This window comes from Siphateles boraxobius, unplaced genomic scaffold (assembly GCF_051911475.1).
Source record: "Siphateles boraxobius isolate OS27281-9 unplaced genomic scaffold, OSU_SipBor_1 130, whole genome shotgun sequence".
In the NCBI taxonomy this organism is placed as follows: Eukaryota; Metazoa; Chordata; class Actinopteri; order Cypriniformes; family Leuciscidae; genus Siphateles; species Siphateles boraxobius.
Genome location: NW_027508734.1, coordinates 15263792 through 15277809, shown reverse-complemented (window position 1 = coordinate 15277809; position 14018 = coordinate 15263792). Strand labels below are relative to the sequence as shown.

The 14018-nt window shown below is 37.5% G+C and overlaps 1 protein-coding gene across 4 annotated transcripts; it reads right to left on the bottom strand.

Moving 5' to 3' along the window:
- Window positions 1-1455: 1455 nt before the first annotated feature.
- On the bottom strand, window positions 1456-13964 carry ccnb3 (cyclin B3). Of its 4 annotated transcripts, none has more exons than XM_077227964.1 (13): window positions 13806-13944; window positions 13443-13550; window positions 13270-13353; window positions 13129-13182; window positions 12635-12735; window positions 12405-12519; window positions 11144-11242; window positions 10965-11057; window positions 10705-10842; window positions 8963-9118; window positions 7343-7492; window positions 6555-6685; window positions 1456-1955 (listed from the first exon to the last, which is right to left on the bottom strand). In XM_077227964.1, exons 2-13 carry the CDS (start codon window positions 13515-13517, stop codon window positions 1889-1891), a joined length of 1263 nt encoding a protein of 420 aa, XP_077084079.1. In that variant the 5' UTR covers window positions 13518-13550; window positions 13806-13944; the 3' UTR covers window positions 1456-1888. The 4 variants fall into 4 exon arrangements, with proteins under 4 accessions (XP_077084079.1, XP_077084080.1, XP_077084082.1 ...); XM_077227965.1 differs by having other exon boundaries at window positions 13270-13350; XM_077227967.1 differs by lacking the exon at window positions 13129-13182 and having other exon boundaries at window positions 13270-13350; window positions 13806-13964.
- Between the last annotated feature and the right edge of the window lie 54 nt (window positions 13965-14018).

The window sequence follows — 14018 nt, the reverse complement described above, 5'->3', positions numbered from 1 at the left end:
TGAAGCGTTTGCGACTCAAATAGCATATCTGGCTCCACACTTATTGATTTATTTTGGGCAGGAATGATCATGGATACAACCCAATTGCCTCGGTCAGGGATCCTAGAGAAAATGACAGGAAAATTATTCTAAAAGGATATTCAAACATCGCCACTCTTGTTTTAGCACAGATAAACTGGATGTCGCATGCAAAAGGCATATGAGGTGAAAAGTAATGTGCCAAACAAGACTAATTGGTTTAAACAAGCTAAAAAAGCGGGAGATTATGTATAATTTGACGGTACCGAAATACAATTATTTGATATTGCACTGTTTTAACAAGCAGCCTCTTGCTCTTTTATTCTCACAAAACACATTAAGAAGATATCAGAGAAATGTCTGCAATTAACTGCAGTTATTTGTTTTCTGCTTTCAATTCTCCTCAAGGAGACTACATATATGATCTTTGTTGCTTAATCTAACTGAAATGGGTTTTAGGACATTTATAAACTGGCATTCAACGACAGAATATCGCATAAAGATTATGTATTATTCAACAGATGTCTCCACCATTTAACTCCGCCAGATATTGATGTGTTGGCCCTCCATATCCCAATTAATGGAGTCACCACAGACATTTATTCACAAATGTTTAAGCTGTAACTGGCATCCTGTAGCAGTAAACAAATTCAGTGCCACTACTAATGAGAAATCAAGATTTGCATGTCGATTCTGCAGTCCGACTTAGGGATTCACAGCATAGGCCCTACATGCGAAGGACTCAGAAAACAATACAAAGCCCAGGATCTAGTCGGTCAGTGATCAAAGGGTGCTGCCCACCAACAGAAACGTGCATGTGGCGTCTGGGACAAAACGTGCAAACATCAATGAGAGGAATGTAATAAGGATTAGAAATATCGGCCTTTAAAGCCCAAAGGACAAGCAATCAGCATTCTGCCATCCCAATGAGCAGGTCGAGGAGACCTATGCTAATCAAAGGCTGTCTTTTCCCCTTTCAGTCCACATCTAAACTACACAAGAGAATCGCAGCAAAAACAGCAAACACCAGAAAAAGCTTTGTTGAGGTTCGTTGTTCGCCGTTGGCTGTGATGGATTGGACCGGCTCACGGCTGTGACTCAAGCTGCATCCAAAAACAACCAATAGACGTCAGAGACTGTTTGGACATCCGGACCGCCAGACAATCTCTTGAGAAAAACAGGAGTGGTTTCCTACATTCAATAATCAGTGGGGCTGAAGTTTGATGGAGGTCATTTATTTATTTTACATAGGTGCAATGATTGACTGTGGTTGAAAAGATGCAGACAGTTGGATGCAGACACATGTTATCGATGTGATAAAGGATCTGGTAGCACGCTGCCTCCTATTGGTAAAACTACAGCGCAGCATTGTATGTTAGATGCATTTTAAAAAGGCATTAGATGTCAACTGAAGTAAATGCAACAATCAGGCAAATATGCAAAAGTAATTTTTTAATCATCCATAGTGTTTAATAAAACACTCTTTAAAGTGATCAAGAAAATATACACACATCAAACTATACAACAGTACGGAAAAGACAAAAACATATCTATGTTCAAGGCATTAAAATGCCATTTTAGTAACATTCAATAACAAAAAGCTAACGACCAAATATATTGAACTGATAGGATGGTTTGTACTTTATCAGCTTTTTAAACATTGATGGGGGTCACTTGTTTGTATTTTGGTTAACTGATTTTACATGTACAAGAAGGATAACATGGTTTGTAAAAAAGAACAGCTGAACATACAATGGAAAACATGTATATATGTGTAAATTTACAACACAAAGACTTTATTTCAAAAGATTAAAATATAACATTAAATATATTTATTTACAATGTTTAAAACATTACATAAATCTTCAGCTTACTTAAGAAAACCCTCCAACTTCTCCAGACTCGCTGTGGGGATCAACGCAACTTCAAAGAAAACCCTGTAATAAAAAATAAATAAATAAATAAATCAAGACATAATCAAATGCCACAATCTGGAGTATTTTAATATAAACAAACTGCTTCATTAGTCAAATGCTTTCAAGAAATCAACATCTGCTCTAGGCAGGAGTAACATAAAAAAAATACGTCAAAATGCCAATCAGGTTTGGCAAGAGCATCAAAACAACACAGTCATGCTCAGAATCTGATAAGAAAATGGGAGTCAAAATTTTCTAAACATGAATTTTGATTAAACTTCTCAACTAAAGTATAAATTGCCCCATATTCTTTTTTTGCAAGGCCGACCAACTTTAAAAGCACATGATTTATATAGAAGAACAGCGAAATGTGCTGTAGGCTAAATCTTTAGAAACACCAGAAATGTTTAGACCATAAACCCACACAGCATGAATTGTACAGTTCAAACAGCCATTAATTGTAATAATCCAGTGAGATTTTTGTATCCACAAGGAGTCTGACAACAGCTGGTATGATCTGATCTCACTGTCATCGAGTCCGTCTGGGACTACATGAAGAAACTGACAGACAAAATCCAGAAGAACTGTGTCAATGTCTCCAAGACGCTTGAAGAAACCTTCCTGCAAAGCTAGAGTACTGTGTAAACTCTTGGCACTTGTGTAAAAATGCTGTAAAGTGAGGATGCCTTCCCAAATCATGTCATAGATTTGATTTATCAATTAACTTCTATTAACTAATCAAATCAATATTTGGTGTGAGCACCCTTTGCGTTTAAAACAGCTTTTGTCCAGGTACACTTGCACATAGTTTTTCAAGTAGCTTTGCGGAAAGGTTTCTTCAAGCATCTTGGAGACATTGCTGCAGTTCTTCTGGATTTAGTCTGTCTCAGTTTTTTTTGTTTCTTCATGTAATCACAGACGGACTCAATGATGGTGAGATCAGATCTCTGTGTGGATCTTACCGACTGTTGTTTTTATGGGGTGAAAATACTAATGTGCGTAATACTTCTGCACAGTACTGTATATATACTATGCCGTTAAAAAGTTTGGAAACGTACGATTTTTAATGTTTTTAAAATAAGTCTCTTATGCTCACCAAGGCTGTATTCATTTGATTAAAAAAAAAAAAAAAAAAAGGTTTGGGGTCAGACCGATTTAAATTTTTTTGGAAAAGAAATTCATGTTTATTCAGCAAGGATGCATTAAATTGATCAAAAGTGACAGTAAAGACATTTATAATGTTACACTTATAAACTTTCTGTTCATCAAAGAATCCTGAAAAAAAATTATATACAACTGATAATAGTCAGAAATGTTTCTTGAGCAGCAAATCACCATATTAGAATAATTTCTGAAGGATTATGTGACACTGAAGACTGGAGTAATGATGCTGGAAATTCAGCTTTGAATCAAAGGAAAAAATTACATTTTAAAATGTATTAAATTTCTCTATTAAAATGTATTACAAGTGTTTTTTATTTGAATATTATTTCACTATATTACTGTTTTTACTGTGTTTTGTATCAAACAAATGCAGCCTTGGTGAGTATAAGAGACTTCTATTAAAAACATTTAAAAAAATCTTATGATCCCAAACTTTTGAACGGGTGTGTGTGTGTGTGTGTCTGTGTGTGTGTGTATGTATATATATATATATATATATATATATATATATACCCACACACACACACACACACACACACACACACACACACACACACACACACACACACACACACCTAAAGGATTATTAGGAACACCATACTAAGACCGTGTTTGACCCCCTTTCGCATTCAGAATTGCATTAATTCTACGTGGCATTGATTCAACAAGGTGCTGCAAGCATTCTTTAGAAATGTTGGCCCATATTGATAGGATAGTATCTTGCAGTTGATGGAGATTTGTGGGATGCACATCCCGGGCACAAAGCTCCCGTTCCACCACATCCCAAAGATGCTCTATTGGGTTGAGATCTGGTGACTGTGAAGGCCATTTTAGTACAGTGAACTCATTGTCATGTTCAAGAAACCAATTTGAAATGATTCGAGCTTTGTGACATGGTGCATTATCCTGCTGGAAGTAGCCATCAGTGGATGGGTACATAGTGGCCATAAAGGGATGGACATGGTCAGAAACAATGGTCAGGTAGGCCGTGGCATTTAAACAAGGCACTAAGGGGCCTACAGTGTGCCAAGAAAACATCCCCCACACCATTACACCACCACCACCAGCCTGCACAGTGGTAACAAGGCATGATGGATCCATGTTCTCATTCTGTTTACGCCAAATTCTGACTCTACCATCTGAATGTCTCAACAGAAATCGACACTCATCAGACCAGGCAACATTTTTCCAGTCTTCAACTGTCCAATTTTGGTGAGCTCTTGCAAATTGTAGCCTCTTTTTCCTATTTGTAGTGGATATGAGTGGTACCCGGTGGGGTCTTCTGCTGTTGTAGCCCATCCACCTCAAGGTTGTGCGTGTTGTGGCTTCACAAATGTTTTGCTGCATACCTCGGTTGTAACTAGGGCTGTCGCGGTGAAGGAATTTCCCGTGCGGTAATTTTGAGTTGCTCAATAGCACGATATGCGGTTTTACCGCCATTTATTTATTTATTTATTTATTTATTTGTCGCTATATAAATACGTGTTATGATGTGGTCAGCATACAAAAAAACAATGTAACCAATGTAACCGAAACTAAACAGCGTCTCCGCACATTGAAAGGCTGTCACTCAGCGCGCAGTTGTTACGCCAACGGACTGTCTCTGAGTGAGTCATTAAACCGTTTATTCAACGAAAACGTTCAAAAATGCTGATTCCTTAAATGATAGATGTAATGAAACAAGGTGCTAATTATTGTTTAACTTTGAGCTCCACTTTTCAAGGCTCAGCTGGCCAGCAATGCTTCACTTAATAGAGACCAATGGCATTGATTCAATGCGTGACTCACTGCTTTCCCCCCACTGCTTCCTCGCGCTGTGTAATGCTGACCAGCGCTGAAATACCCTTACTCGTTAAAAGGATAATAGCCTACAACAAATATTTCGCGTTCCTTGGAAACGGCAACCTTTTCACGAATATACATGACTTGACTTCAAAAACAGACGCAGGTAATCTCACGCGCTCAGTCGAACACATTCACTGTCTGTTTAGGCTTAAGTCCAAATCCACGAATCCTCTGTACAAATCACCATGATAAACAGTCTTGTTATCATTATTAACCTATTTAACATTCAATACACATGGTACGAACCACGAAGGGTGGCCTTATGAAAAAAAAAAACGCGGTTCGCGGTTGCTGCGGTTACTTGCATTCCTCTGCGGTTGGCCTGTCAGTAGAGCGGTACTGCAATATTGCGGTTATCGCGACAGCCCTAGTTGTTAACGAGTGGTTATTTCAGTCAAAGTTGCTCTTCTATCAGCTTGAATCAATCGGCCCATTCTCCTCTAGCATCAACAAGGCATTTTCGCCCACTGGACTGCCACATACTGGATGTTTTACCCTTTTCACACCATTCTTTGTAAACCCTAGAAATGGTTGTGCGTGAAAATCCCAGTAACTGAGCAGATTGTGAAATACTCAGACCGGCCCGTCTGGTACCAACAACCATGCCACGCTCAAAATTGCTTAAATCACCTTTCTTTCCCCGTTCTGACATTCAGTTTGGAGTTCAGGAGATTGTCTTGACCAGGACCACACCCCTAAATGCATTGAAGCAACTGCCATGTGCTTGGTTGATTGAAAAATTTAACAGGTGTTCCTAATAATCCTTTAGGTGAGTGTATGTGTATATATATATATATATAGTGCATGTGTGCTTTAAAAGTGTGCCAGAAAACCTTTAAAGCAAATAATTTTAAATTCTTCAAACTTAACTGCAAAAACACCAAACAATCCGAAACATGATCAGAAGTATTTAAATATCTGAGATAAATCATTTCTCTAAACATCGCTGTATGGCATTTTGGGGTAAAAAAAAAGGTTTAAAAAAATCAACATAATAATTTAAATATATATATTGTGTATAAAAATAAACCTCTTTAAAGGCTTGACAGCTAACTTTAAAAGCAAATGATTTGAGATTAACAAAACAACAACAGTAAAATTAGCTCTGAAATTTTAGAAACAGCAAACAAACCAACCAGATATGTTGTGTGTGTGTGTGTGTCAGTCTTGTCAGTTAAAAGCAAATAAAACATTTTTTTTTAAACATACTGTAAATGTTTTGTGTGTGCGTGTGTGTGTCAGCCTTGCCAGTTAAAAGCAAATAAAAAAAAATGTTTTAAACGTACTGTAAATGTTTGTGTGTGTGTGTGTGTGTGTGTGTGTGTGTGTGTGTGTGTGTGTGTGTGTGTGTGTGTGTGTATGTCAGTCTTGCCAGTTAAAAGCAAATTTAAAAAAAACATTTTAAATGTACTGTGAAACTTCAGAATCAGCAAACAAACTTGAACTGAAACTGAACTATTTCAATGACTGAAATAAACAATGTTATTAATGTTGTATTTTTGGGTAAATAAATAAAATATTTAAAAAAGAACTATGTATGTACGAAGTAGACACAAAGAACATGCTCTTCTGATTAAAAATATACAATTTAAAACTGCATTGCTGACTTACTTGTGCGCATACTTGCTCCTGACAACGGCGAGTTTGCTGTCGGGTGGGCTGCAGAGCATGTCGTGGAGTTTTCTGACCACGGGTGCCAGTTCCTCCACACAGTATCCAGAGTGGAACTGCAAACACGGTGTCTGGAAACAGAAGTGGAGCATCAGTCAAAATCTGTGTAAGTGTTATTGTGAAGTATAGCCAGATATCTGTGAATCTCAGAGGTATCTAATGAGTGTTACATAAGGGATGTGTGACTAAGACACTTGCCAAATATTTCATGATCTGAGAAATAAATGCCCTTAAGCTGTCAATAATTTGAAGATGAGACGGAAACGACATCCGGTGAGAATGTAAATGAATGTATGAACGTTTGCGTGTGTGTGGTTGTTTCAAGGTAATTTAACTTCTTCATCTCTGACAGTCTGACCACTCAGGACATAAAGCAATTACTCAAATGTTGGTAAACACAGTCCAGCTTCACTCTCATTAACCAAAATACCCGTGTCATCAACCCACTACTTAGTGTGAATGTGTGTGTGATAGAACAGAATGAGCATCCATAAAGAGCAGTCACTAGCCTATCACAAAGCTGTCTGAGATTAAGCTCATTTAGTTCTATCAGAAGAGCACAGAATTTCCAAATCACAGCACACAAGAACGCTGAACTCACTGTGAAAGTGCGTGAGTGTGTATCACCAAGGAACGGTGGCATTTCGTGAAAATAAATGGTATAATTCATGAGCTCTGTGCTTGCGCAAATGCGCATACATTATAAAAGCATAAAGGTAAACACGTACCCATCCTCCCAGATCCTTAGTAACTAGAGCGATGAGCAGACAGGCAGAGGCGAGCAAAGACGCTCTTACGGACACAAACTCCATCTCCAACAAACTCAACTCACAAATAAAGCGAGCCAGAGTCAAGGTGTCCATACCTGCATTCACACACTGTCGGGAGAAGAGAGACAGATAATCATCACACACAAGCCAGAATAAGCATCCATAGAATGGCAAACTGCAGAGAGAAGTAAAGTTTTTATCCACACACACACGCGCTGAATCAGTAGCAGTGCCAGTACCTTCAGGCCCTGCAGAAAGATTACACACAGCTCATCCAACCCGCCAAGATTCTGAAGGTTACATTCTTGGCAAATTCAGCACACAATTACTAAAGGACGTGCTCTGGTGAGCCATAAAAGAAAAGCATTTCAATGTTAACATTTATTTCCTTGATTCTTGAATGCTCTATTATTTAAAGGAATAGTTAATCGAAACTTTTTGTTATTATTTCCTTATCCTCATTTTTTTCTAAACCTGTGTGCGTTTATTTTTTTCTGTGGTGCACAGAACTATTTTTGAAGAATCTTCACATGGATCTTATCCCTAAAGCAGCTCATAGACACTATTGGTGTAAAGCTCCAAAAATGAGTGAAAAAAATAAAAATGTATTAATAAACAGAAAAATAACTAAATGTTGTATATATGGTAACAGTCACTGTCACTATAAAACATCTTTAGATTCTTCAAAGATTCTAAAAACTTTCTTTTAACATACATTATGGTACATTTTTTTGAAACTCTCTTGTTTACCAAGGCTGCATTAATTTGATCAAAAATACCGGAAACCATTAATATTGTGAAATATTAGAATTTAAAATAACTGTTTTATAATGTATTTCTGAATATATTTGATAATACAAGTTATTTATGTGATGCACAGTTTAATTTTCAGTATCATTACTTCAGTCTTCAGTGTCACATGATCATTCAGAAATCATTAAGAAATGTTTTTTGAGAAGAAACATTTCTTAATATTATCTATATTTCTGACCCCAAAGGTTTGGGGAACAACATGAGGGTGAGAAAGTAAAGCATCCCTATTTTTTTAAGCATTTTACTAATGTATCAGAAACCACATTCAAGCAAAGGAGTAGTTTGTCCAGCAAGTCTATTGGCATACTATAAGTGATCTGTTGTGGGCATGCATGCTTTTCTTCAGAAAACTAATTGAATATAATGGTATTATTTGTTAATGCGCAGTAAAGAAGCTTATTACTTTGTAAAAAGAGCAATTAGTAAAACCAGCCATTCTGCTGACAAATAAAAACAAATAAAGACATTAAATCATGGAGCTTTGACTAAAGCTCAATTAATTCAGGTGTTAAAATGGGAATGGATCTGACAGCAACAAGCAGAACACACACACACACACACACAAATTCTTCAGAGAATACAGGGGGGAAAAACAGGCCACACCTGACAAACACAAAGACATCCAATGAATGCTTCCCTGCATGGTCTGTCTCTCTGACTTTGACAAACACACACACTTGATGTTAATCCTAGAGTGTGTCAGGTGACTCCAAAGGAGTTCCACCTGTCTTTTCACTGAGGGGATATGTATGTGTTGTCTCTGACCTTGGCATAACGACGGAGGAAGCGGTATGGAACCGGAATATTGATGTCAAAGTTCAGCGCCTGCAGGATGCTCATCTCCATGGTGATGAGCTGGGAGCGCTTGTAAGCATCATCACAAATATATAGGAAATCATCCACGCAAGGTGGAGCCCGCTCCTGTAAGGACACACCAGACATGATGGGTAACAACTGACAAATCACAATTTTTTGCAGCATGCAGTATGAATATTGTGCACAGTATGCAAAAATACAGCACACAGTGCAGGTACTGCAATGCACTCATCTTGACTTTCATTGTTCAGTGAGACAAAGGAAATAGAGAAAAATATCTGTCATAATTTTTAATATCGCTTTCTTTATTATTATTATTCAGTCAAACTGCCAAAAGGCATATTACACAAACTTAATAGAAAAATAATTACAATTATTTCTAAAACTGTATCTGTACAGTTTAATGTGTTATGGTGATGAAACACAGGGCAACTTTTTGAGAAATGTTGCCGACAACAGGCAACCAGGTGTGATACACAGGGCCGACGACCGATCTAAGGAATCCAGATAGAAATTTGTTGCCCAAGTGCCCAAGCAACATCGCTCGGCAACATTTCTCCAAAAAGTTGGCACCTGTATCATCACCTTAACATACTGCAGGGCTTGACGACATACACACCTGTCCAGGACAAGTGGATTCTTTGAAGGGGCAAGTGAAAGAAAATTTGACTTGCCTTACCAGATAAGTAGCCCGATTAAAACGTCAATCACAAAAAAAAAATAACTAGGGAATCACCAAAACATGAGAATGATTCTGATTTTATTACATAGTGTAAGTGGCGATTGATAACATATGACACAGTTAAGCAACATCACACAACCAAGAGTGCTGTTTTCCTGAATATCATCACGATTGAAAATGTGACACTGATTTCATACCACAGTTCAATAACAAGTAGTTAATATTAATGTCAGACGCAACACTGTCACGTTTCATTACTGAATGATTCAGCGTTTTGAACAAATCGGTTGACTCAAAGATTCAATGTCCCATTCATAAACTACTGCCTCATTTTTGAATGAATCAGCCATTTGAACAAATCATTTTAATGAATTACTCAATGGCTCACTCATTAAGACGGTCACTTGCTGCCACTATTGATTCAGAATAGATTATATTTACACCACAAAAATCGTATTTTTTCTCGAACGAGTGAATAACCAATCTACATGTCCAAAGGACATGGAATTTTTTTTTAATGTTCTTTATGAACATGTTCTAAGTTGTCTTGCTCTTTGAAAAGTTATTTATGAACTTTTTGGAGCTTCAACTAGATTAGACTGTCAATGAAGGGACAGAAAGCTCTCAGATATCATCAAAAAGATCTTCATTTGTGTTTGAACGAAAGTCTTACGAGTTTGGAATGACATGAGGGTGAGTAATTAATGACAGAATTTTCATTTTTGGGTGAACTATCCCTTTAATTATTATAAGATAAGATTGAATCATTGACCTTTCTAATGATTGATATATATATATATATATATATATATATATATATATATATATATATATATTACACACACACACACACACACACAGCCTGTAACTACATTTCTATGAGGTTGTGCAAGCGTGTGTGTGTGAGATAATGGGAGAATGACTAAGTCCTTGAGCAATTACAACTAAGCACAGAAAAGTGAGTCCAAAAGACTGGCTTTCAGCTATCATGAGAGAGCATATGTCTTACCTCAAATTTAGAAGCAATGAGCATGGCAGTGGAACCAATGAGCTGTAAAGACTCCCGTTTGACCGGGCTCACGGCCAGATAATGATCCGTTACTTTCACAGCCAGGTACAGAGTCTCATGATTCAGCTCAAAATTCTCCTGCAGAATAAAGAGCAAGAATAAAGTCACATCAGTGTTTAAACCACCAAAAGCCAACGACATTCTACCAGACTCATCACATTTGAAACGATGCCCAGAAACCATCAAACATCAACACTAACCTGGACCTCAACGAGCCAGTCCACCAGAATTGCTCTCATATTGGTGTTTAAAGTTGGTTGATCAGCCATGTAGTCATGCAAGACAAACTTTTCCTGCAAATAAAAGAAATAAAAATTTTTAGCTAGCCATTTTCTGTTCCTCTAATTGCAAGATCATTAATAAAAACTACTAAACGTACCTCTCTGCTCTTAAGGTAGTCAAAAATATCTTTGGCATACTCTGCTGTATGCGTGGAGTCACTGAGTTGCTCGGAATCAATGTCAAACTCTGGAGGAACCTGAAAGACAACAGATACAAAGATTTGAGTGTTTTCAAATCTGTAAACAAGGAAAAAACACCTGCCAATTTTTTGCTACCCCTAAAATATTAAAGAATGTAATAATATGTCCCAGCAGGAAGGATTTAAAGTGTGATCCTTAATTAAATTAGAATTCAAATGTTTCTTCTGAATCCATATTTTATGCAGGGAGCAATATGTCATTTTGGCAATTAACAGCTCTTATGTAAAACCCTCCCAAACACTTTGGAACAACTGGGTATTTACATTCATGCTAATTCTGTCATCGCACAAATGCACCAAACCAGGGTAGGGTTGCACCAGCCGTTCGTAAGTTCTTTATTAAAATGGAACGTAAAGCCCACACTAGAGGCTTAGTAACTACTGGTTAGTTTGTAACTCTGTACTTTATTCTGTTGCACCATTTGTTCTTAAGGCAGAACGTAGAGTAGGTTGTAAGCTCTACGTAAAGTAATGCGTAGTCGCATAATATGATGTTTACTCTCCATGATCCAATAGCAGCCTTCAAGTACGTGAGCAGAAGCTGTTTAAATAACCGTGAATTTCAGTTTGTCATTCATTCTAACTTCAATTGCCTCACGTTACTAATGGTAAAAATAAGTTTTCATTGAATACAATACTAATGGATCATGAACAACACATGTATTTTATGTAAATAACATTCAGAAACTGTATTTGAAACTAAATTAATATTCATCAATAAATACTGATACAAAAAATAACATTTATTGATTAAGATTTTATTTGACATGCAAAACAGCGATGGGACAGATGCACTCAGCGGCGCGCCGTATGACAGGTTTGTGTTGATGAGCCGCTAACAAAGTAATCTACTCACATAATATTCTCTCTTTTAAAATGTAAGTGAATGTAAATGTCAGCACTATCATATATGTCAAAAGAATTAAAGTCTGTCAGGTAGAGCTTATTGATGCTTATTGATGCAGTCTGATATTTTATTCCTACCGTTACTCCTGATCTGAGGCTTACGTAAATATTTAGTTTATACGTGGAACTAATTTTAATGGTGCGATGCAAAAATATTTAGTAGTGCATAAATGGAACTTAGTGCCCATTTACATCAAAACTTTGCTAAGTTGTAAATTACGCACAGCTGGTGCAAACGGCCCCAGGGCCTTACCTCTGGAGGCAGGAGGTGTGCAGGAATTGATGGTTTAGAAGAGGGCTCTTCCAGTTTCTCAAATGACTCCACATTCTTCAGTTCCTCCAACTTTTCCTCTGAACTAGCCACAGATCTGACAGAAGGAAAGATAAGAAATCTGCAAATTCTGGGACAATCATCTCAAAGTACTCTCAAAACATCTCAATGTATGGTAGTTAAAAAGACAAAAGAGGTAGTAAAATACTTACTTTAAATTGACATCATTCTTAGAAAGTACTGAGATTTTCTTCTGCAGCTTCTTAACAGGATCTTTCTTTTTGATGGGATTGCTTAGCTCAATCTTGTGTGCCTTTAATAAAAGTGCATTTTAAGAGTTAGCACATTTCTGAGTCAAAATTCAGCCTAAATGTCAGCCAAAAACTGTCCTTTGGGTTTAATTTGTTTTGATAAGCATGAGTCACCAAATCAATCAACTTGGTTGAATCTGAGACACAGAGAGAATGAATACCATGTGTTAGACAATAGTGAATAGAGCCATCATTACAATTTGCATACGAGAGCACCTCACATGGAAACCCAGACCCAGCAAAGGGTCTGGCAAATGCGTTTGTATGCACTGTAACTTACTGCTTGGGCATGAATGAGATTCCAATGAGGTTATGACTATCAGGCATGCTGATTTGCATCATTCATTTAAACTGCTGGTGTTAGTGGGGTTACAAGCCAGATGCTCAACACTTACTGGTTTGACATCATCAGAATCAAACCGAGGGGCCAAAAAACACTGAGAGACAGCCTAGTCAGGTGACATATGAAAGCAATAAAGCTGTGGTGCATGTATACAAAAATATATATTAACACAAATTTGATTTGGCACCCTTACATTGGTAATGTCCACAAAAGCAGTTCTTTTCTTAGGGGCCCCTTGGGGAGAAGAAGATGAGCGCTTGGTCTGGGGGCCATCCTGCTTAAAGACACAACAAAAGAGGGATCAGATCAACAACAAACAAACCAGCAAAGATCTAATTCATTTTCAGATCTGATCTCATTGTATACCTGGTTCTCCAGTCCTTTGGGGTGAAGTTTGGGGATTTTACTGGTGGTGGGCTTCTTTCCTCTGGAAAACGGCATCTTATTCAGTTGTTCTGATCCTTCAGTTATATCCTGTTTCAAATGTGAGGTAAACAAAGAATGTATGAACAACTTAATGTCACTATGAACTTATTTGCATAGTGCACTCTTCCATCAGACACACACACACATTCTTCTCGTTGTACTCCACAAGGTTACTAAACATTCAAACAAAGATCCGTAAAGAAATTGTTTTGATCGCAGGAAGCATCAAGTCGGTCGTTAAAGAACAACAACATGCGAGCGATCAATGTTTCGTATAGTTTTGCGAGAAATTGCAAGTCTTACCTTTTCACGATACGCTGAACAACCTCAATTAAAGCAGGAAAATATTTTGAAAGAGAATATGTGCAAACATTAACGAAAAGTACAAAGGGAAGCTTTCCAGGCTGAAACACACACACCGGACTGCTGTCTGCATGCGTCCAAAACTACACGCAGTGATGCGATTGGCCGAATGCACTTCGCTCTAGGCCAATGAGCGTCGAGCTAGGATGCCGT